The sequence below is a fragment of the Schistocerca gregaria genome, chromosome 2 (genome assembly GCF_023897955.1).
Source record: "Schistocerca gregaria isolate iqSchGreg1 chromosome 2, iqSchGreg1.2, whole genome shotgun sequence".
Taxonomy (NCBI): domain Eukaryota; kingdom Metazoa; phylum Arthropoda; class Insecta; order Orthoptera; family Acrididae; genus Schistocerca; species Schistocerca gregaria.
Window position 1 is genome coordinate 869,605,971 of NC_064921.1, and position 26,188 is coordinate 869,632,158.

The following is a 26,188-nucleotide window of genomic DNA, read 5'->3' on the forward strand; positions in this document are numbered from 1 at the left end:
GCAAAAATTATAATGGAGAAGGTGTATACTTGGGATGAAGAGAATCTCACCTCATGGAACAGTTTCAAGCAAGGAATGTAAATTTATGAGTGGCAAGGAGACTGCATTTGACACAGTGAAGGAGTTTGACAAATTGTACTCCAAGTATTTAACTGCACTGCAAACTGTCTACGGAAACAGAAAATTTGAGAAACCAGGGTTAAAAGGCTAACATTCTTCAGTATTTTTGAAAAAAAGTGAACAAATATAAATTAACAGCTGGGAAAGTATTGAAAAGACTATACTACATGTTAAGATCTATCCAGAATCTTTGACCTATATCATAGACCTGATTTACATTTTGAAACTTCCACAGCACACTTGAAACAATCTTGGAACACATTATATGTCCAGACCACATTGTGCCAAGTTTGTTTTGAATACACTACAGACCCTTTTTCTTGGAAGCCCATAGACATCCTCCTTACAGTCCTGATCTTTCCCCACAGAAATTCCACATTTTTGGAGCACTGAAGGAAGACATTTGTGGAAGTTGATTTGCTTCAGATGAAGAGCTGCATGCCTGGGCACTGTAGGCAACTCCAAACATTTTTCCCATGAAGACATTGCCCACGTTTGTCGCAGAGGGATAACAGTTATGGTAATTGCTTTTCAAATAATAAACGGTGTACTTACTTTTTTTCTATCTGTCTTATTTTCATTTCACTGTCCCTTACATATTAGTATGACAGTTCTTATGTGCTTAAAAGAAGTTTGTACAGAGACAAATGAGTTATTTTGGAAGTTGGTATGCCGATATGACAAAAAGAAATGGATATATAATAATCTGAAGGAATTTTGATGGATTTTTTAATAATTAACAGGAAGTTGGTATGTGGAAAAGCTTGGTTTTCATTGAATGACATTGGCCATGGAAGAAACAACCACTAGTTTTACAAGTTGTTGGTGCATTTTACAGAAGTAGCCTGCAGTGAGTTTGTCTGCCAGTGAAAGTTATAACTAGGCTCCACATCTGTGAAGGCTCTGCTCAACCAGATGAATGAATGAATGAGTTAAATAGAAATTTTTAAAATGTATCATAGTGATATACTTCTTCCTAAAAGACAGCTCAGTACAAATGTAATTTGTTAAACTTCTCAAGTTCATGTATATAAAAATTAAGTAATACTCAATGAATTTATATTTCTGAGCTTGCTTATGTATTTTTTCACATTCCATCATTGTACTTCTTCTTTGTCCTGATGATTTTCACTTTCATAGTTTGATGTGAGACTGTGCTGAGCTTCCACATCATTATCAGAGATATTATCTTTCATTTCTTTTGCCATAGACTTTGGGAAGTTCCACTCTTGTACTTTGGATGATGATGTCAAGAGGTGTAGCAAGCCAGGAGCTAAAAGGATACTTGCTGATATAAAGAAAAATTTCTTCCACTGTTCAGATGATTGCTGCAACAAATTATTGTTCAAGTTAGTGCAAAAATTAATTCCAAATAAGTATCTTATTGTACTTGCCTGCAGGAATCTTACCATGACAGACATTCTAGAGATACTTAAGAAAATTGTTTTAAGAAATAGTGTTAGATTACCAAAAAATCCCATGTATACACCATCTCCTCCCAGGAAATTTACAGCATTAAGGCCAGTGTTACCTACATGGAATGGCTATGGTACATTATCAAGTACTGAATGAAAACTGAATTAAGTTTTGCATCTAACATATGTGTTGCAACCTACAATGTACTGTAATATGAGTATCTATTTTAACCTTCGCATGCAAGAACATGCTGGGTAGCATTTTTCCATTAAACTATTCGACTAGCACAACCTACAGATTGTATTTGACTCTGTTTCACACAGAATTCAAATCTCCTATAGAATTAAGTGAACAGCTACAGCTTGGTTGAATGTGCGTGTTAGGGCTTCTTGCCAGATTCCGTGTGTATGAAAATGGAACTAAAAATGGAGCAATGAATTTGTGTGAAATTTTGTTTTAAAACTGGGAAATCAGCTTCTGAGACTTACAACTATTAAAAACAGCTTTTGGAGATAACTGAATGAGCCAGTCAAATGTTTTTGTGTGGTTCAACTGATTTAGAAATGACTGCGAATCATTTGAAGGTGGACCATGGTCTGGGTGTCCTTCCACCTCAAAAATGAATGAGAATGTTGTGAAAGTTCATGACTTAGTGTGCTCTGATCGTAGGCTTACAATTAGGGAGATGGCTGATGAATTTAATTTTAACTGAAGATCTGAACATGTGTTGAGTGTCTGCAGAATTCATTCCAAAAGTGTTGTCAAGTGACCAGAGACAATATCAACTTGAAGTATGCCAAGAACTGATTAATTGGACTAAAAATGACCCACATTTGTTAAATAGAGTAATTACAGGTGACGAATTGTGGGTATATGGATAAGATCCTGGAACTAAGGTGCAGTCTTCGGAGTGGAAGGCTACAGGTTCACCACGACCAAAAAAGGCACTGCAAAGTCGGTTGAACGTGAAGACATCGTTGGTGATTTTTTCCGATTCTACCAGTGGTATCTACCCGTGTGGGGTTGCTAGTCCCCCACTGGGCACCTTCCCAGGTGGTGGATAGGGGAACACTCTCCAGATATGGTGGGTACTGGGGAAATAGAATACGCAGGATGATCCAAAACTAGCATGGCTACGACAAGTCGCTGAGCCATAGAGAAGGCAATGTTCCTGGGGCAGACCACCAAATACAAGGTCTCTGGTCCTCCAGGTTGGGGGTTGTGCAGAGGGCTACCTCCCCTTTCATGGAAAACAAGACTTGGTCAGGACACTCTACACATGCCTTGGGAACAGAACTGTCTTAATTGGAACAGAACTTGGAAATGAAAACCGGACTTAATATTTCGTTTATGGAATGTAAGAAGTTTGTTCAGGCCAGGAAGTAAGTAAACTCTAGTCAGCCAAGTAGAAAAATACACACTACAAATTGTAGCCCTGCAGGAAATCAGAAGGCCAGGAACAGGGTCTGTAAGAACAAGTACAGAAAGTATTCTGCATGGAGATTGTGGTGGCCACCAAGAATTTGGAACAGGCTTTAACGTTAGTAACACAGTGCTAAACCTGATAAAAGAATTCAAAGCCATAAATAACAGAATTTCATACATAACCATTGGTGGACAGAGCATGGATGTGACCTTTCTTAATCCACATGTTTCTTGTGAAGACTAAGATAAACTCATGAAACAAGAATTCTATAGTCAACTGAATCTCACCTATGACTCACTGCCAAACCATAGTATCAAAATAATACTTGGGATCTTCAGTGCTAAGGCAGGAAGAGAGACAACATACATGCCTGTCACTGTAAATGCCAGTTTACATAAAAAAGTAATGACAATGATAGCTGTTTGATTACATTCACTACAGATCACAACTTATGCATATCTAGTACCATGTACCCCAATAAAAATATTCATAAAGGAACATGGACATCACCTGATGGCCAAACTGTGAACCAGGTAGATCATGTATGTATGCAAAAACGTTTTGAAAATTGCATCAAGGACACCAGGTCATAAAGAGGAGCAGACTGTGACGCTGATCATTTCCTAGTTATAGCTCAAATGACAGTAAAATTTAAGAAAGTCACAAAGACAATGACCAAAAGAGTAATCTTTAATGTAAATATGTTAAAGGAGCCAGAAAGAAAGGAACAGTTTGTGACAGAACTACCTGGGAAGATAACAAATGTGGAGCAAATGGAGTCTGGTCACAATAACATAAATGAAGACTGGACAAAAATCAAAACCACCCTGAATGAAGCAGCCAAAAAAGTTTTGGGAGAACAGGAAACCTAATCGCGTATGGTTCAACCAGATATGTGAAAGAAAAATTGAGCAAAGAAGGAGAGCTAGAAAGGAGAGGTTAGGAAACATGAGCAATATACAACTAAAAGAGAACTTTACTTGAATGAGGAAAGAAACATTATCAGTTCTTAGACAGGAAAAAAGGAAATATTACAGTGACATACTTAATGAGCAGAGGAGGATCTCAGTCACCACAGGACTACACAAATGTATCAAGATGTGAAGATATGTACCAAAAAGTATGTGAAGAAAGAACAGTTGATTAAAGATGAAAAGGGAAGAATACTAGTGAATAGAAAATAGATGGGGCACAATACTTCTCCCAGCTCCCAAATATCAAAGACCTCACATAACTTCTTCCTTTTGAGGCCCCACAAACTGTGGACACATAAGTGACTTCTCCCACTGAATTTAAAGTTACACAAATACTCAAAAAATTTATAAAAACAACAAAGCAGATGGGGAAGACCAAATTGTTGCAGAGCTCATGAGATATGGGGGACCTGACCTTGTAATATCCATGAAAAGCCTCACACGGAAGGTCTTGGAGCAAGAAAGTCTCCCAGAAGATTGGAAAATGGGCATCATCTACCCATTATTGGAAAAGAATGGCCCCCTGGTGTGAGACAATTATATGGGAATATCTCTCCTAGATGTCAGCCATAAAGAACTATATATATGCCACCTAAAAAGGATACTACAACTTGCTGAAGAAGCTGTAGGTGACTACCAATGTGGGTTTAGACATGGCAGATCAACAGTGGACCACCTATTTACCCTACTTCAAACACTGGAGAAATGCTGGGAATATAATGCAAACAAGCACATGCTCTTCATTGACTTCAATAAAGCCTATGACAGTGTACACAGGGGTACTATAATCAGAGTACTAAATGAATTTCAGCTTCCATCGTAAATAATCTGCCTAGTGGCAATGTGGCAAGAACAAACACTCTGTAAAGTGCAGACAAGTACCGGTCTATCAGAACAGTTTGAAGTTCGAACCAGCCTCAGACAGTGAGGTGCCCTCTCCCCTATATTATTCAACCTTGTGCTAGAAAAAATAGACCAAGAATTTATTAAAACGGACTCCATTGGAATGCCCCTAGATAACACGTCAATGACTCGACTGGCATATGTGAAAAATATAATCCTAATCAGCGGTAGTAGAGAAGATATCAAAAGAATGGCAGGCTCGTACTGCAAGATTGCAAGTAGGGTGGGCCTGCAAGTCAGAGAAGATAAGACAGAATACATGGTCCTGAGCAAGTCAGTGAGAGATGTGGACCTGTTCATGGTGGACAGTCTCCTATTCAAAAGGTCAAATACTTTCAAACACCTTGGTAGTCTCTGAAGTGATCAGAACCACTGTGGAATTGAAATAAACACAAGAATTGTTGGAGGCAACAGAGCATACTTTAATCTTCATGATGTGCTGAAGAAAATATCCCAGTCAAGAAGTTTTAAGATCAGGCTGTGCCAAAGTATGATTATGCCTGTGGTTATGTATGGTTGTGAAAGCCTCACCTTTAGGAGAATAGACCAACTACTTGCTTTTGAATGAAAAATTCTCCAAAAAATATATGGTCCTGTGATAGATTCACAAACAGGGGAATGGAGAATTCAAAAAAACCAAGAATTAAAAGAGCTTTACACACAGCCTAATATTAAAAAAAGAATAACAAGAAGAAGGTTGACCTGGGATGGACAGGTGGCAACTGTAGCTGGAAGGAGGTACTGGGGATGACCGTGGACAAGATGGAAGAACAATATTGGCAAGGACACCAAGGACATAGGACTAGGAGCAGGCAAGTGGTGGCAGGAGGCTCACAACTGGGACCGATGGAGGAGGAGAGTGGAGCAGGCATGTGGTCACTAAGGCCCAAGCCACAGATAAATAAGTAAGCAAGAATTTACCGCTGGAGGTCAGACAAGTAACCAGAAATACTACAAATGTGTCCCTGAGCGTTTCCGCAAAAAGCTGCAGAAGAAAAGGCCTGCATTGTGGAAAGACAGGTGTTGGGTGCTGCACCATGACAATGCTTCAGTTCATCATGCCTTCTCCATCATTGAATTTTTGACCAAATTCAAAATGCCTGTGCTTCCACAACCACCAGATTCCCCTGATTTTGCCCCTGTGGACTTCTATCTATTTCCTAAACTGAAATTTGCACTGAAAGAGAAGCGATTTGAGTCAATTGAAGACATCCAGGCAAATGCGGAGAGTGTCCTTAACACATCTTGATGGGGGGGGGGGGGGGGGGGGGGGGGGAAAGAGAGAGAGAGAGAGAGTGAGTGAGAGAGGGAGAGAGAGAGAGATAGAAAGGAAAAAAAACCACCATTGGAATTGATGTGTTCAGTCAGAAGGGGACTATTCTGAAGGAGATGCATCACAGTAGCATGTAAGTACCACCATTCTACAAGTACAAGCCCATTCTTAAGACTTTCCAAACACACCTCGTATATTGTCACCAATGGCTAGAGTGGAGCAGCAAATCTTGATAGACACTGTCCAGTTACATGAGTAATAAATAGTTTGTCAGACATATGAACATCTAACACTGATATTACTTTATGTCATTTACACTGTGTAGTTAAATAAACAAATTACAGTTTCCATTATAAGCATGTTTTCCTTGGGGCAGCTGAAAATGGGGATTAGAGGGGGGAGGCAGCAGAGTGTGTGGACTATTCACCAGCCGGATGACACTCCAACGAACACATTTACCACCAAAATAAGATGAACAATATACAGTAATCTTACCTTCCTGTCTTGCAGCTGGACAGAGACTGAGAGTTTACCACCATTTTGAGATGTATGGTAGGTTTGGTGAGGGGTAGGTGACGTCATAGTAGTGAATAGGAGTGAGAGGAGGGGTGGGGGCAATTAGGTTACTGACGAAGGCCCAACTGACATATTTTCCTGATACAATTTGAATTTATCACGGTGATGTCACTGCAGTGTTGTCACGTCTATGGCCGCCTTCTTGGATCCGCCATCTTGAATACATTAGCATCAGAATTCTCTTAGCCCCACTACTGACCGCTACCGGCAATTATGTACAGTGAGTACATTCCCTTGAAGTCTTTCTGTAACATTGTAGACGAAGTATACAGGTTGTCGTTGACCTATGACCGCCTTCGTTCAAACTCATGAAATGTTATAACGGCGTTTCTGTTGCCTTACAGGCATTCTTGCCTAAGTCATCTCACCAATTCCAGTCTCTAGAGTAACTTAAAAGTGACCCTCACGACCGTTAAAGCGTGTATTTTAAAGAACTCATATTTGCGTATTCACAGTGGAGCCACCAGCGCTGTACTTATGCTATCGGCGTGAACTTTTGACATATAATATTTAAGATGTAGGAACACGCCTAACAACTTTCATTTGTGTTGCTGATCTCCTCCTCGGTTTTTCCACTTTTTCCGTCAGTGTAGAAACGAAAAAGACTCATGTTACTAAGATTAAAATCTTCTTCGCAAAAGTGTGTTATACTCCGTGGACAGCCTATAATGTTTTCTCTGCTGACATACGTAAAAATATCAGAGTAACTGATTGTTATTCCACTGTGTACTGTGCACAGAAAACTTTGTGAGTCAATCCACACCTTTCGGCTGATGTACATCTATAGTGCGGCAAGTTAAGAGTTTATCTTTTTATGTGTTTTCCTCGTAGTATATTTATTAAAGCTGCCCCAATGTTACCATGCCATGTGTCAGTTTCGAGTTTCTGCTGGTAGATTGGAGGTATTGTCAGAGAACAATGGCACAAAGAGAGAGAGAGAGAGAGAGAGAGAGAGAGAGAGAGAGAGAGAGAGAGAGAGAGAGAGAGAGAGCCTCATAACAATTTGCCTCAAACCAGGTAGTCAAAAGCAAGGCAACTCTTTTCTTCAAGTCTATGTGACATTTGACAGAAACGCCTCTTCTTGTTGAGTGTGCCTATGGAAATAATGATCACCAACATAAATCTGTATCCTCCTGATAACTATACATACATACAGATATTTCAGGGCCTGAGTTTCAAATTGACACTTGTTTACTACAATGCAAAATTTACGTTTCAAAAGCCCTGTTAAAACATCAGATAACTGAAGTTATTACATAGCAAGACCAGTATAACTCACATTTTTGTATGTCAAAGCACCGACAACTGCAGCGGACACGAATCCTGGGGTCACAGAAATCATATGACCAATGCCCACAAGTACACCTGGTAGAATTAGAAAATAGTAAAATTTCAGTAAGAACATTTAAATTCAATTACAATAATAAAACTTGCAGAAGATTTCAAGCACAGTGTAAAAATTCAGAATAAATTATTCAACAAACATTGCTGTTCTACAACACTGCTAAAAAAATTACACTTTGTGAATAACTGGGTTTGATCTTCCCATCTATTATGTTTCTGGGGCTCTTATGTTAAAAATTTTCATCAAAAATTAATTATACATGTAATGTATAAGCAGTGTGAATGTAGGTTTATCAAAATAGCATTTATGCCATAATTCATAAAAATTTATTGCTCTTCCGATAACTGTTGTAATAGTACATTTAGTTTGACTGAAAGCCTTCTTGACTAAACATTGTAAGTAATCTCAGTCACAGTTATGAAATGTAATGAGAAAACATTTTTTAGCAGTCAGTACAATCTAAAATAGTGTCACCATTCACTCAAAACCATTCATTCCACTCTCCCTTAGAACATGTTTTGATTTGCCGGAAACTAGTTAACTTGAAACATATTTATAATGGAAGTTTGGTACAAGCTACACTTACTGTTATTTTCGTTTTCATATTACCTAGGTATTAGAATCTCAAGTTAATCTTTATATTCTCGTAGATCTAATTTTTCTGGATCGAATGGCACCTTTCATTAAGCAGTTAAGCCACTAATTAAAAATGTTATTAAATTAATATACAGCATTATAAATTTTAATACCACTGCCATATCTGTAGTTAGGGTAATTCCAGTACAGATACATAAAATGGTTTCATGAACTTTGCTAATTTACTGACCCACAACATATTTCATAAACCAGATTATAGTCTGAATACATTTTCCATCCAAAGCCATAAAATTTAACCTAGTCTTTTTCAAATGATTATGTTTTGCAAAAATACAAAATAGCTTGATGCCAATATTTATTAGATGAACATCACTTCAAAGCAGTAGATCAGTGGCTAGTTCTCATATTGTTAACATCTTCATATTAATATTATCAAATGCCAGTAAATGTAAAATCTTCATTAAAATCTGCCTTTTTACATTTCTACAATCAGCATCTTTGCAGTCATATGTACAGTGTTCAGCTTTTCAAAATCACTTGACAGACAACACTTATAGCAGTTACGTAACTGTGTCAGCATTATGAAAGACAGTGTATTTGTATTACATTTCTGGAAACTGGATGTGTCTATAAACTGTGAGCATTGAGGAATATTGTGGCTGAGATATACTGTCAATCTTCATCTGTTGAAGTGCACTGTGGTTACATCATGATGGTCACACTATTGTTTAGGATTATGTAGTGTTTGGCTTTGAGAAACTTCTGTGGAAGTTCTGAGACTCATCATCATACTGACTTCAATGACAGTAAACAATATGGATAGCCAGATTCCTTTAAAGTGCTTTGACATATGTTACTGGATAACATTCCATAAAACTGGCTTCCAGCAGTATTGTGATCTTCCACCAAAGAGACACTGAGGGCAGAGTATAAAATGGCAGGTACACAATGTTCCATTTGGTGATTTATTTTTCTGAGCACATTTGCAGTAGAAGCATTGTGTTAACAAACTCACATAGTTAAAGATAGTGATGTGTGGTGAAATTTATGAGCTGATACACAGTAAGCTTTAGTTTGAAAATGACTGGAAAATATAAATGGTTGATTAATGTTGTAAAGAACATTCATGTTTGATAAAGAAATGTGTATGAAGGGCGATGTGTGATGGAATCTAGAATCTGTGAAAATGGGATTTAGGATAAGTGGCAGAAACTGTGTACAGTGACATTAATGGTAAAAAAACATTGGGATGAGTTAAGTGCAAATAGCAATGGTAGTGAACAATAGACAAACTTTCTTTTGGCGTCTTTGGGACAGGAACATGTATAGAACAGTGCAACTATGGAACTATGCAGATTAAAAAGTAAACAGACACTGCCATAATGGACTTAATGTATTCAGGTAGTGAGAGGATGGGATCAGCTGATCTTCTGTGGGAAACAGCCAGACAATGCAGAATCCATCTACAACTTACACAGCAATGGGGTCTGCTGATCAGAAGTTTGACAGCAGAAACTAGTGTTGTATATTATCTGGTCAATATTACTGACAAAGAGGAAAATGGCACCATGATGAGGGTCAGGTGGGAAAGACTGAAACTGAAACTTGTGATGACAGTGTGTTTGAAGATGGGAATTGAGAAGTATATTTTAGTGAAAAATGGAACATGAAGATTAACCATGAAAGTGATTATGATAGCAGAATAAGGTTAGAGGAGAGTGCGTCTTGTGATGAAACCATTGCCAGTCAAATTAGTGATAAAATCCATCTACAATAGGATGTTGGTACATGTACTTTTTCAGATATTAAGAATTACCACGAAGAAAACAATTAACTGGCAAGTAGTCAGCACAGATTCAGAAAATATCATTCTTGTGACACAGAGCTAGCTATTTGTTCTCATGAATTAATGAGTGCTATCACAAGGACTGTCACAGTGATTCCATATTTTCAGATTTCCAGAAGGTTATTAACACCATTCCTCAGAAGTGGCTTCCAATTGAATTGCATACCTGTGGAGTATCACTTCAGTTGTACAACTGGATTCATGAGACACTGTCAGAAAGGTTACAGTTCATAGCAATTGTGGGAAAGTCATCATACAAAACAGTAGTAACATCTGTAATTGGATAGATAAAAAAATCTACTCACCAAGTGGTGGCAGGAGAATACCCATATAAAGGTTTTACATGTGCAAGCTTTCAGAGCCAGTGGCCCTTTCTTCCAGCAAAAGGGTTGAAGGGGAAGGAAGAGGGGTGAAGGAAAAGGGCTGGAGAAGTTTAGGAAAAGGAGTAGAGTTCTGGAAAGTCACCCAGAACTCAGGTTCAGAAAAGACTTACCAGATAGTATATGTGTGTTCTCCTACCTCTGCTTTGTGAGTAGAATTTTTATCTATTCAATTACATTATAGTGTCAAAAATTGATGATTTTATAAGTAATATCTGGTGTTTCCTGATCTACATAAACAGCACAGGAGACACTCTGTGCAGCCCTCTTAGATTGTTTGCAGATAACACTATCATTTGCTGTCTTGTACAGTCATCAGATGATCAAAATCAATTGGGAAATGATTTAGACAAGATATCTGTACGGTGAAAAAGAGGAATTGGCATTCTAGTCCTAGCTGCCAGAGATGGCAGTCATGTTTGCATGAGGTGTGCTTGCTCATGTGTGTGTGTGTGTGTGTGTGTGTGTGTGTGTGTGTGTGTTTCCTTTTCTAAAGAAGGATTTGGCCAAACACTGTTGTGTAAGCATCTTTTCATTGTGCCTGTCTGCAACACAGTGTGTCATCTTTACGGTGAGTAGCAGTCTAAAGTTTAATTGCATTGTTGACATTCCACCCTGATCATTTGAAGCAATTTAATCTCATTTGATAGGTTTCAAGTGAAATAAATTTTAGTTGCCTGTGTGAAATTTTATCTTTAGTAAAAGTGTGCTATATTATAGCCCTTGAGGCCAAGGTAAAGGACGTTGAGGTAAAAATAAGTAATGTTGACTATAATAAAGATTATTCCAATCAAATGTAGTCATTACATAGGTCTAAAGGCTTGAGGAATGAGAAATATGTTGATTAAAATGAATTAATACATGAAGTACATGTTCCTTTGTCTCTGTTTCATTAAGGAAGTTTTGTTAGTACCTGATTGTTGCTATTGATTGCCATTCAGTAGAGTCATTTTTATGAGTAAAGTGCAGCAAGGATTTTGATGTTTAATTAATGAAGTAATTATGAGGTAATGAAGTGATGGGTTTACGGAGCAATGACATTTATGTAATGGAGAATTAGATGGTAATGAAGCAGTGATATGAAGAAATGAGACAATGAAGTAATGATAAAAGATAGGCAGTGGTGAAGTTAATGAAGTAATAAAGAAAAATATGAGATGTGTAAGTTATTATGAGGTGCAGCGATGTTATAGGAAGGTGTTGTCGACCCTCTCTTTGCAGTAGCTGGTTTTCCAATTTCATTTTTTCAGTCAACAAGTTCGAAAAGCAAAAGGATTTGAGAGTATAAGAGGCACTGGTAAGTCGATGTCAAAATATGATTACCTGAAAGAGGATATGAATTTTCTGTAGTAAAACACTTATGTAATTGAAGGTGGTAGTTTTAAATTATGGCACTCTGGTTTCAACTGGTTAGTGTTTTAGTAAAAAGAGTTATAATATTGAAGGAATATGACAAAATTAGTTGAAAATGTTGAATAACATCTTATTATATTTAGTGGTTCATGACATCTGCATCCAGGATTGAAATAAAATGTTTTTATTTGACAAGAATATTGGCTTCTTTGCTATTTATTGTCAAAATGTACGCCACTGTAGCTGAGCGGACAGCATGCCAGCTTGTCATGCTGAGCAGCCCAGATTCAATTTCCAGCTGGGTTGGAGATTTTCTCCGCTCAGGGGTTGCGTGAATGTGTCATCTTCATCACCATCATTTCATTCTCATTAATGTGCAAGTGACCAAAGTGGTGTCACCTCAAAAGACTTGCACCAGGTAATCAGGTCTGCCTGCCAGGAGACCCTCGCCACACGACATTTCATTTCATTGTCAAAATAATGGTCTGTAAAAATAGGAATAAAGTAGAAGATGGCACTACTTTGGACTGGGACTCATGCACAGACCCTTGATATTAAAGGATTCCAAATTGTAGTTTGTTGCTCAACTTCATAAGAGAGTGTATGTGTTGTGGGGCCTCTACTGTGGGAAACTATATGATGCTGGCTGAAACGTTGTTTCTCTTCTGCATATCTTCATTTTCATTGTCAAACATTCCCAGTGTGATACAGCTATTATAATATTTCAACCCTATGACATGCTTCTTTCATTACATGATGCTTTATTTTCAGATAATTATTTCTTGCAACTTACTTAGACTGAATACTTGAGTTTGAGAAAACATTAGAGAGTAAATATTATCTAGGACTTTGGCTATGTTGGAAAGAGAAGTGTTTTCTGGCAAACTGATTTTGAAACTGGACCTGCAATAACCTCTTTGAACAACAGAGGTAGCACACATAGAAGGAGACAAAAAAGTTAGTTTTCTTACATAATTTTTCTTCCTATTATCTGATGAAATTTTATTCTAGGTAATTCATTTGTAGCCAATAAATTATGAATGAATACTAAGAAAATTTTGTGTAGCAGATGACTTGCCATCCCCATCCCCTTAATGACCAGCCAATAGATAACAGTTATTTCTCATTGATAATCATATAAATAAATAAATAAATATTAAAAACAAAGATTCCAAGACTTACCAAGCGGGAAAGTGCCGGTAGATAGGCACAATGAATAAAACACACAAACACACACACAAAATTTGAGCTTTCGCAACCGGCGGCTGCTTCATCAGGAAAGAGGGAAGGAAAAGGAAAGATGAAAGGATGTGGGTTTTAAGGGAGAGGGTAAGGAGTCATTCCAATCCCGGGAGCGGAAAGACTTACCTTAGGGGGGAAAAAGGATAGGTATATACTCGCACGCACACACACACACACACACACACACACACACACACGCATAGCCATCCATACATCCATGTATCCATGTATCTCTGATGACAATTTTTGTGTCATGGAGATGGTAGTGGTTGAAAGGTTTGTGCACATCATGTGATGAACAGCAGGGCCTAATACAACGAGATTATGATCATAATGTTGGGGAAGTGCAAGCATTTTTAAAAAAGGGATATTTTGTTGGAGATGCTTGATAATATTGGGAAGTAGGTAGATTCAGCTACATCTGAAGTTGGTTCAGTTAAGTCTAAACTAGTTCATGTAAATCTGACGTAAGTTCAGTTAAATTAGATATGAAAACTGGTGTGGATTCAGTTAAATTTGTTAAACTGCAGCTGAATTCCGTTAGAGACAAAGTCAAGGAGGATACAAATGCTTTCAAAACCAAATGTATCAGTAGAAATAGTGAACTGAAAGCCAGGGTAGCCAAATGGTGGCTTCAGTCTACCTTTGATAAGTTGTCAAAAATACATGTTTAAAGCTGGCAGTAGGCGTAAAACATCAGCCAAAATTGTACTGAATGCTTTCTCAGAAAATTATTTTGAACATTTAATTCAGGAGCCCACACAAAATGTAAATATTTGACCTCTTAGCTACAAATAATAGTGAGCAAATAGGGAACATCCTGGTGGATACAGGGATTGTGACCACAAGGTTGCTCTAACGATACTGAATACTGTACATCCAAAGCTACCAAAAATAAATGCAAGACAAATTTACTTTAAAAAACAGATAAAAATTTGCTTCATACCTCCTTTCAATCTGGTTATCTACATACAGGCCAAATGTGGTTTGATTTCAAAGAAATAATATCAACAACAACTGAGAGAGCTATGTACCATATAATTAGTAAGAGATAGGACTGATCCCTAATGGTAGACAAAATGAGTTACTCATTGACATAAGTACTAAAAGAAATCCACTAACTTTTGGTTACACCATAACCACACTAATGTAAAGGCTGTAAATTCAACTAAATACTTAGAGGTTACAGTTATGAATAATTTAAGTTGGTAGAATCACACAGATAATGATGTGGGGAAAGCAAACCAAAGAGAGTGATTTATTGGCCAAACATTAGAAAGTGCAACAGGTTTAATAAAGAGACTGCTTACACCACACTTGTCTCCCTCTTCCAGAGTGTGTGGTGTGTGATCAGCATCAGGTTAGACTGACACAGGACATCAAAAAAGTTCAAAGAAGGCAGCCCATCTTTTATTATTGCAAAATAGGAGGGAGAGTGCTACTGACATAATATGTGAGTTGGGATGGCTCATTAAGGCAAAGGAATTTTGTATTGCAGCAGAACCTTTTCATAAAATTTCAATCACTAACTTTCTCCTCACAGGATAGAGTAGCATGGAGAGCTGCATCAAACCAGTCTCAGGACTGAAGACCACAACAACAACAACAACAACAACTTTCTCCTCTGATTGCAAAAATATTCTATTGGTGCCCACCTACATAGGGAGAAATGATCATCATGATAAAATAAGAGAAATCAGAGCTCTCAAGGAAGATTTACATGCTCTTTTTTCCATGTGCCATTTGAGGATCAAACAATTGAGAAATACCCTGAAGTTGGTTCAGTGAACCCTCTGCCAGACACTTAACTGTGAATTGCACAGTAATAATGTAGATGTAGATGTAATGATTTCAATAACAGTCCTGAAGAGTTGGCCAGCAATGTAATGACATTGGAATCTTTGTAGAAAAACATATTATAGTAATACAGAGTCATTGTGATGAGAACGATGAAGTAGTTAAAGCAGAAGGAGGAAGAAAATTGTCCCAGGAGGTAGAAAATAAATGAACAAATGTTGAAAAGTATGTTAGAGCAGTATGTAGTAAGGAAACTAATGGTGGTAGTAGTAGTAATAGTCCATGCATGCATGCAGAAAGCGTGCTTGTGAAATGTAAAATGTTTTGTAGATCTAATCCTGTGAGAAATGAGAATCCTGTAGAGTTTGTGAAAGATTTTAGTAATGTGTTACCCAGTTGTTGGCTGAATAAAAAGAGAGTGTCATATTTTGATAGTGATGCATATTGGTGGGCATCAGAAGAGGTAGAGTTTGGTAGGTCATTATCAGAGTTGGAATCCAAGATCCTGACTGAATTTTGGTCTAAGGATAAACAGCAATCTATATTGAGGGGTTTCACACAAGTGAAGAGACACAACCTTAAGAGAGAGAGCTTGAAGAGGTGCTGGAGTAGATGTTCTGGCTCTTAAGAATAAATTGCCTACCTAGGTAAGGAAAGTATAATGTAAATGGCTAGATAAAGAATCTATTCATCAAGCGGTAGCAGGGGAACACACACACAAAAGGGTTTAACTTTTACAAGCTTTCAGAGCCAGTGACCCCTTCTCCTCGCAGAAGAGTTGAAGAGGAAGGAAGAGGGGTGAAGGAAAAGGACTGGAGAGGTTTAGGAAAAGGGATACAGTTCAGAAACGTCACACAGAATCCTGGGTCAGGAGAGACTTATGAGACAGGATGAGCAAGAAAGACTTGTGTGTGTGTGTGTGTGTGTGTGTGTGTGTGTGTGTGTGTGTGTGTGTGTGTGTGTGTGTGTGTGTGTGTGTGGTTCCTCTGCTGCCACATGGTGAGTAGATTTTTTATCTATCCATTTACATTATATTATCAATAACTGATTATTTTCGTAGTTATATAGGTAAGGGAAGTGGTAGTTCCATCACCTAGAAATATTGTTGAGAGGTTTATTAATTTCCTGTAAAGAATTCAGAATAAGTACAGAAAAATTCTGTAAAGAATCCAGTAAAGAATCCCAGCAATGATCCAAGGAACCATGGTAGATTTCATAGACTCAATGATAGAAGTCAATGTGGAGTTCACGGAATGGGAGTAAATAATAGAAATTAGGGAGACAGAGAATACCAAAGAGGGGGTGCTCCCAAAATATGGATAGAAATGTTGTATCCAAGACAGAGGTGAGAGGAGTCTTTGGGTTTTGCACACCTTCAGCACATAAGCATTGTTGTCAGCCGTATTAGAGTTCTAACAGAGAGAGAAAGAGTTGTGATTTGAACACACTGTGGACAGCTTGAAATGGATATTTTCTAATAGTTTGCATTACTGTTGCTGTTTGTGGTGTAAATTTGTGTTGGCTTAACGTGACCAATAAAGAACTGACATTGAAATTAAAGTTTGTGCTTGTTTATTTCACATTACACGACATGCAGAGTGACTGAAGAACTTGTATAATATTAAAAACCTATCTTCAGTATTATCTGGCTAGTTTACAAGCTGTTTGACAATACTGATGCTATGGGTAGAGATTCAAAGTTTTTTTTTTATCTATTCAAGTAAGGTTAAGTTCCTAGCATTTAATTATATCACACCCCCATTGCCCCCTCCCCCTTGAGGGCTTTCAAATACAAAATGAAATGGTTTGGTGGTGGCCCTCAACTACGAACCCAGAGCTTCAGAGATGAAATGTTAAAAGTTTTGGCTGGTTTCATGGTCTAGGGGCTGGGATACGTAGTTGCTGCATTACAAACCAGATACTGCTGAGTCTACAGTATACAATATGAATATACAGATGAGTTGAATGGTCGAAGGTTCCTATCACTCAGCAATTGAGAATTTTGAACGTAATATAGGCATCTATAAATGAAAGACTGTAATTAAATAAATTCTGTAGGTACTCTTTTAACAACTTAAAGTGATGAGTACAATGGCAGAAGTACCTTTAAGAATGTCCTTTATTACTGTAAAACACTTATTGGTGTCAATGGTCCAACAATTAAATAAAATATAAGTTGATTAACAGGGAAACACTTCATGTAATTAGTTATGAACAACAACATAGCTCATGAAATATTCACTTCTAAACACATACTATGTCTGCACTGCAGAAGCCATGGAAATCTCACAAGTGCACAAGTTGGCACTATGAAATATTTCTATCTCCTGTGACCACACGCAAACTGCCCCACTCTCCAAGTCTTTACCGCAACTGTCGCACTGTATTGTCCAGGACTCTCCTGTGTCCTCTCTCATTCTGTCCAGAACTCCTCTGTTCTCTCTCCAAATGATGCTCCTCCCCCACTTCCATATAGTCTCTCCACGTGTCCTTTTTGGAACGATCACTGTGGTTGGCTAGAGTGCTCCCGCCCTGTCTCCAAGCCAATGCACACTCACAAACATAATGAAACACATTCGAAATACTGGATTTACATTTAAATAACTTCAAATTAAATAAATATTCCTGTGACTGGACTTTAAACATGCTCTAACACACATTATCATATACATAAACAAACTCAATAAACATATATCAAAGGAATAGAACAGAAGTAAGCCAGTAGCCTAATGTCTCTGTGCTTTCTAAAAAACAGTAAATAATTGACCAATTTCTTCATGAATAGTATATATCAGATATAAACAAAGACATAGATGAATAAATATATTTATAAGCATGCTGCTATCGTTTTTTCATGTAACTGTGGAGTACTTATGTCCTGACGCGATTGATATGAATCGGTCACTTTGACCTCCAATAAGTCATATACTATTCAAGTTACATATCTGTGATTTATACAAATTTAGGTTTACACTAATAGCTTTCAAAGACAAGTTGATTGACAAAATCAGATGAACCATTTAGATTTTGGAAATTCGTAACTGGGTGTTACTTGTATAATTTATTACCAGACACTGAACTTTAAACTAATAAAGATATTGAAAATCTGATCACACCCTCAGAATTGTCAAGCATATAATGGTAATGTACATGTTTATTTTTAAGGTATCATGATTCCTTTGGCTATTATTAATTTCTACATGAGCTGTGTAATGTCTGCCATTATGGCTTTGCAAAGTATGCCATCTTTGGCACTCGGCAGCATACAAATCTCCTTCCTCAACACAAGCTCATTCTGCAACACAGCATTAACATGGAATTGCCAGCCACATGGTCGGTCTGGACCATGTGCTGGGGCTACCCCTCTTGCTCTGGCTAATGTACAGCACCACGCGGTTGCTGATGAGCCGTGTCCTTGCGGCCATGCCAACTCCGAACTTAGAATATTTTCCAGGCCCCTCAACTCGCCCGTTTCCTCACACTCTCTCAGATACAAAATTGGCTTATAGTACAGTTCCAGTTTAATGTTGAATAGTATGTATGTTTTAAGTATAATTATGTGAAACTTGAAATTGAAATAAAAAAACATACAAAAATAGATAATTATAACATCATAAGATCAATAACAATATTGTGTAATAACGATTTAAATAGTCTAAAAGGGGATGTTGAGCATATACAGAGAAGGTCAGCACAAGTGGTCACAGGTTTGTTTTACCCACAGGAGTGTATCACAGAGATTTTGAAAGAATTTTACTGTCAGGCTCTTGAAACAGATAGGAACTGTCACAAGAAAGTCTACTAACAATGTTTCAACAGCCATATTTAAGTGATGACACTAGGAATATACTAAACCCAATACATATTGCTCCCATATGGATGATGAGGACAAGATTAGATTAATTACAGCAAGCACAGAGGTATTTGAACAATCATTCTTTCTGCACTCCATACATGAATGGAATGGGAAAAAGCACTAATAACTGGTTGAAAGGGTCATACTCTTTGTCATGCATGTCACTGTGGTTTGCAGAGGATGGGTAAGTTAAAATGTGAAGGGCCAGATACTCTATATAGCCCTTTGTCTGAACAGTGATGAGATGTGGGTCCTTTTAGTGTATCACTTAATGAATGCTGTGTATCCCTTGTGTAAATACTGGATCTATAATAAATTCTTTGATAAAATACAGCAGATAATTATTTCCCTTACAATATGTCATAAAATTTTATGTACTGCCAACACATTACACAGAGGCAAGTTGCAGGATACGTTTAGTTTAAAAACATGGTCATAGCTGTAAATCAGCTGGTCAACTGAACAGAATTTTCACTCTCAGCGGAGTGCACGCTGATTTGAAACTTCCTGGCAAATTAAAATTATGTACTTGACTGAGACTCAAACTCAGGCAAGGGTCCTGAGTTCTAGTCTTGGTCTAACACACAGCTTTATTCTGACAGGAAGTTTCAGCTGGTCATGCCTGTAGACAGACATTCTTTCTGATATGTGAATTCCAATGTTTCAAAAACTGAGCAGAACACACAAAGATAATTTAATAATTAATCCAACACATTTTTTCTGAAAGCAGATTGGTATCATTCAGGATTCCAGTACACCGTATTATTCCCCACTCTTTTGGCTAAAAAAAAAACCGTTTTTCAACAAAATCTCCATACATCTTGCTACATCAATAACCTCCCTAACGTCCATGAGCTGCTGCCTGTGGAGTGCATCCTTCATCGGGCCAAACAGGTGCAAGTCAGAAGGTGCAAGATCTCAGCTGTAGAGTAGATGAGAAAGCACAGTCCAGTGAAGTTTTATGAGCTCATATCAGGCGCATAGACTTGTTTGAGACCTTGCATTGTCATGAAGAAGTGGAAGTTTTCACTGTATAGTATTGTATGATCAAGTGGAAGTTTGTTTGCATTTTTGTGATGACAAACATGCTGAAACTGTTTCTTCAATTTCCTGAGGGTAGCACAATACACTTCTCAGTTGATCATTTTACCATGAAGGAGGACATCAAATAGAATTACTCTTTCAGCGTCGCAGAAAACTGTCACCATTACTTTGCTGATTGAGGGTGTGGCCTTGAACTTTTTCATCAAAGGAGACATGGTGTGGTGCCACTCCATGGGTTGCAGTTTTGTTTCCTATTCAAAGTGATGAACCCTGTTTCATCACCTATGATGATGTTTGACAAAAAATTGTCATGAACAGCCTTGTAACATTCAATCAATTTTGCACAGATGGTTCTTTGTTGCTTTTTATGATCTTCTGTTAGGCTTGTGTGGAATCCAGCAGGCACACAGTTTTGAGTACCCCAACTGGTAGGCGAGTGTGTCAGGACTACCAACAAAGACACCCAATTGTGCAGCAACATGTTTAATTGTGATCTGTTGATCACCTTGAATGAGAGTGTGCACACATGCCAACATTGCAGGATTCACATTTGTGTGCGACTGGCTGGTGTATGGGGGATTGGACAGGTTTGCACGACCTTGTTGAGATAATGACAGACACCTTGCCCAATGGCTCACCATGTTTTTGTTCACAGCCATTCTCTTTAGACATTGTGTAAGCACCTATGAATATCTGTGATGCTCTGTTTCTGCCAGAAGAAACTCAGTCACAGCTCTCTGCTTGGAACACACTTCCGGAGCCTACAGATAGTGCTAGTATCGCTTGGAACTTCATGAAACTATAGGGGCTAAAGTAGGTATATTCCAGGATGTCCCACAACAAATTCTGCATTCAAATGTTGATAGTGATGAGACAGCAACCAGCCACAAATTTATTTTAAGTTCCTTTATTCAAAAGGTATGGTTACCAATTTCAAATCATTACAATTCATTGTCAGATAGCTTTCATGCTTTCATTAGAACATAAGGTGGAGTTTTTACTGATTAGTTGTCCTAAAATATAAATAATACATCATTATAAGCATGTCACACAGATGGTTGCATTACAGATTTGCTCTGGGATATGACTCCCAGTCAGTTTGGAGTACTTGTTTTCATAGTTTTCATCCAGAAGATGGCGTTCATAGTTTTTGCCACTGAGAACATTTGCACCACATTCCTACCATTTCACACATAAATTTGTATCACTGAGCATTTTAGCTTTGTCACAGAACAGACTTTTAACATGAACCCTATGTTTTGGTAGATACAAAGTGTTTACAAACATATGAATGTCAAAGATGCTATGAAATATCATAACATTATAAAAATGTCCCATGTTTGGAAAAAGATCATATATTCACTTATGTAACTGAAACGCCTTTTACACCAGTATAGAGAGAGTGATTTTTTGAATATTAGAATATCAGAGCAAATATTGCTACCCTAATTATAACGATGTTCCATGTTAAAGATTTAGGAATACTATTTCCTTTGGAAGGTGGAAAATAATTTTTGGAAATTTTTCAGGGAAGGGGTGTTAGCCAACTGAGTTTGTTCATTAAGGATATAGTATGGGGTGCTGTTCTTGTGTGTGTATATTTCTATTTCTTCCAGTATATTTATAGTGCCTCCCTTTTCTGCCAGATGTAAAATTTTTAGGTTGTTCTCAATGTTTCTCACTGAATGGTTTTCTTCAGCAATATGGGCTGCAAATGCAGATTTGTTCAAGTTGCCAAGTCTTAAAGCATCAATATGTTCTTTGTATCTAACTTCAAAACTTCTGCCTGTATGTCTAGTGTAGAATTACGGGCATGTATCACATTTGAGATAGTATTATCCTGATTTACTGTAGGGGCTCTTGAAGGTGTTTACATCATGGCTTACTTTTTCTTATAATTTAGCATTTGTGGAAAAGCTGATTGTGACAGTTTTCTTTTTAAAGTAGTTTGCTATTTGGTATGATAGTGGTCCTATGAATGGGAGAGCAGCATATTTGGGTTTGACTTCTGTGGCGCACTGATATGGTTTGAAGTGCATGTTGTGTGGATTCCTAAGTGGATCCGTGGTTTTTGTTTGCATATTGTTGTGGAGTTTTTTTATTATTATGGGTTTATATTTATTATTATGAGCAACTGTTTTAATTATATTGATTTCATTTTGTTGGTCTGTGTCACTCGTAGTTACTTTTTTAATTCGATGTACCATGGCTCTGAAATATGCCATTTTTGGTTGGCGGGGGTGCCAAGATGAGTTGTCAATACTGACATCCATGGTGGTAGGTTTTCTGTAAATACTTGTGGTTATTATTACAAATCTTCAGGTCAAGAAAGTTAATGCTTTTATTAGTTTCATGTTCAACTGTGACTTTAATATTTTTGTACATTTTGCTTGGATCTACTGCTAATAGATCAATTTCATTGTTTGCACCATCAAAAAGAAAGACTGTATAATCAACATATCTTCTGAAGTAGATTATTTTGTTTGAGATGTGCTGGTTGGTTGAGAAGAATTTTTGTTCTATATGGTTGATGTAAATATCAGCCAATATCCCAGCCAAGCTACTTCCCATTGCCAAACCATAATGTTGTTGGTACAGCTTGTTGTTGAAGCTAAAGTAATTATGCGCTAGAATAAGTGTAAGTATTTCTTGTTCATAGATCTCTGCAATACTAATTTTCTTTTATTGAGGCAGGTTGTTTCTTATAAGGTTAATAGTCTCTTTGACAGGGATGTTCGTGTATAGGTTGACTATGTCTAGTGATGGTAATTTAGCTGTTGGTGGGATGTGGATGTCTTTAATTAAGCTTATGAGTTCATTTCTGTTTTGTGTGGTGTAGGTATTTTCAAATGTATACCGGTAGTATCTGGTAATGAGGTCTTTTAGTTCACGACTTATGACGTATGCAGGGCTGTTTCTTGAGTTAACAATCAGGCAAATGGGACAATTTTCTTTGTGAACCTTTGGCTGTGCATGCAGTTTTGATGCTGAGGGATTCATTGTTATACAGTTACATACTTCATATTTGTTCAGTAAAAAGTTACAGTTTTGTAGTAGCTTACAGAGTTTAATTTAGAGTTTTATTGTAGGATCTGACTTTATTTCAGTAATATTGTTGCTAGAGAAAAATTGTAAGGATTTCTCTATGTATTCCCTTTCATGCATTATGATTAAAGAATTTCCTTTGTCAGCCTTTATTATGAGTGCTTTCCTTTCAGATAGTTTACTGTTAATATTTTTCAAATCTTTCAGTTCATTGTTTTGGCGAGTATTATTTGTTTGTAGTTGTTTCATTACCAGTTTATTTGCCATGTATGTGAGTGCATTTTTCTCACATGTGTCTAGTTTTGCTGTGTCACATGCAAGTTTTGTGCAGGCTATGAGATTTTTAACACTGCGATTACTGAGATTTGCTGCAAGATTATGTTGCAGACCTTTATTTAATAAAGTAAGTTCACTGTTGCTGAATTCTGCATTTTTTTAAACTGAAACTGGCTGAGAAAAAAATAACACATTGAACACACCTCTTATGTGAAGGAAAAGCAGTAGATGAACAGTTCCTCACTACTAAGTGAGGAAGCAGCATGTATTTACAAAGAAACAGCTTTTTTATTGCTTTTGGTTCATTTACAGTTAGAGCAACCAGTACAAAAGAAAAAAAACAGTTTAAGTATAGGTAATATTTTCTATAAAATTAGTCCTGATAGCTTCTTGTCTCTGTTAATGCTTATCATGACAGTGTAGATTCTACTTCCTGATAGTACCTGTGGAATATTGTATTTAAGTGGATAGTTGTCACAGCTATTAGGTACATTACCATTTACAAATGGTATACTTACTGGAGAAATTGGGACTGAGATCTATGTATGTTGCTAAAAAGCCAGTTGGTTCAGCTCCACTCATAGCAACAGCTGCTGTGAGGCAGATAGTGGCCATAACTGAGTTGCAGCTAGAGAAGGCCAAACCCAGCATGAAGATGCCTTGCAGCGTGTTTGCTGACAACAGAGAAAAACCGATAATGGTAAATACAGTGAAACAGCTCACCATTGAAAACAAAACTTAATAAGCAATAATATATAAGGCTCATTATTTAACATCAAGTGTAGTCAGTCATACATTGAAGAGCCAAAGAAACTGGTACACTTGCCTAATATCATGTAGGGCCCCACGAAAATGCAGAAGTGCTGCAACATGACATGCCATGGACTCCATTAATGTCTGAAGTAATTCTGGAGGGAACTGACACCATGAATCCTGCTGGGCTGTCTGTAAATCCATAACAGTGTGAGGGGGTGGAGATCTCTTCTGAACAGCTTGTTCTAAGGAATCCCAGATTTGCTTAATAATGTTCATGTTTAGAGAGTTTGGTGGCCAGCAGGAGAAATTTAAACTCAGAAGAGTGTTCCTGGAGTCACTCTGTAGCAATTCTGGACATGTGGAGTGTTGCATTGCCTTGCTGCAATTGCTCAAGTCTGTCGTAGTGCACAATGGCCATGGATGGATGCAGGTTATCAGATAGGATGCTGATGTATGTGTCACCTGTCAGAGTCATATCTAGATATACCAGGTGTTCCACATCACTGCAACTGCACACATCCCACACCATTACAGAGCCTCCACCAATTTGTACAGTCCCCTGCTGACATGCAGGTTCCACAGATTCATGAGGTTGTCTCCATACCTGCACACATCCATCTGCTTGACACAATTTGAAACGAGACTTGTCCAACCAGGCAATATGTTTCCAGTCATTAACAGTCCAATGTCAGTGTTGACAGGCCCAGGCGAGGTTTTAAGCTTTGTATTGTGCAGTCATCAAGAGTACACCAAGGGCCTTTGGCTCCAAAAGCCCATATCGATGATTTTTGTTGAATGGGTTTCATGCTGACACTTGCTGATGGCCCAGCATTGAAATCTGCAACAATATGCAGAAGCATTACACTTCTATTACACTGAATGATACTCTTCAGTTGTAATTGGTCCTGATCTAGCAGGATCTTTTTCCGGTCACAGCAAGGTCAGAGATTTGATATTTTACGATATTCCTGATATTCATGGTACACTAGTCAAACGGTCAAACGGGAAAATCCCCACCTCATCACCACCTCAGAGATGCTGTGTCACATCAGTCATGCACTGACTATAACACCACATTTAAACTCACTTAAATCTTGGTAACCAGCAGTTGTAACAGCAGTAACCAATCTAACAACTGTGCCAGACACTCCTGTATAGGCATTACCGATGGTAGCACTATATTCTGCCAGCTTACATATCTCTGTATTTGAATACACATGCCTGTAACAGTTTCTTTGGCAATTCAGTGTAGTATAAGTCCATTACATCTGCTACAAAATCTTACAGACTTAAAAAAAATTATTGCTGATTTAGTTTGAAGCTAAGCAGATATCATAGATATCTATTCATTTGGGGATAGATAGAATATTAGGTTCCACTTACGCTTTTCATTTTTGAATATGGCCAGAATTTGCTCTTCCCAAGGAATGAGAGAAGAATTCATTTCTAACACTCTTTTTGCTTGTACAAATTTGATTTTTCCATGATTGTCCCAAATCATTCTAGGTGCATTCTGGAATAGCTCTTTGTAACATTCCTACTCTTAGTTAAGATTTTTTTCATGGAGTAAATTCTCATGTATTTGTTTCACAATAAGAGCAATAATAATAATAATAATAATAATAATATGTGGCTTCATTCTTTGGTGCTTTTCATTATTCTGTTTCAAAAGTGTTTATTACAGCGTTGTGTGACCTTGTGTCAATTGAATAAAACCATTCCACATCTCTTAAAGTTCTCCTTCATGATGCAAAGAACCGGACACGGCTAATTAATTGTTGTTTGTTGTGGTCCTCAGTCCTGAGACTGGTTTGATGCAGCTCTCCATGCTACTTTATCCTGTACAAGCCTCTTCATCTCCCAGTACCTACTGCAGCCTACATATTTTTGAATCTGCTTAGTGTATTCATCTCTTGGTCTCCCTCTACGATTTTTGCCCTCCACACTGCCCTCCAATACTAAA

The 26,188-nt window shown here is 37.6% G+C and overlaps 1 protein-coding gene across 1 annotated transcript in view; it reads right to left on the reverse strand.

The window, feature by feature from the left end:
- Positions 1–671: 671 nt before the first annotated feature.
- The window catches only part of LOC126335262 (sialin-like), a 92,369-nt gene continuing 66,852 nt past the window's right edge, over positions 672–26,188 (reverse strand). The window contains exons 8-10 of the mRNA XM_049998306.1: positions 23,988–24,143; positions 7,968–8,053; positions 672–1,448 (exon numbers count right to left, since the gene is read on the reverse strand). Coding sequence (XP_049854263.1) covers positions 1,218–1,448; positions 7,968–8,053; positions 23,988–24,143 — 473 coding nt within the window. The 3' untranslated portion in view covers positions 672–1,217. The remainder of the gene's footprint in view (positions 1,449–7,967; positions 8,054–23,987; positions 24,144–26,188) is intronic.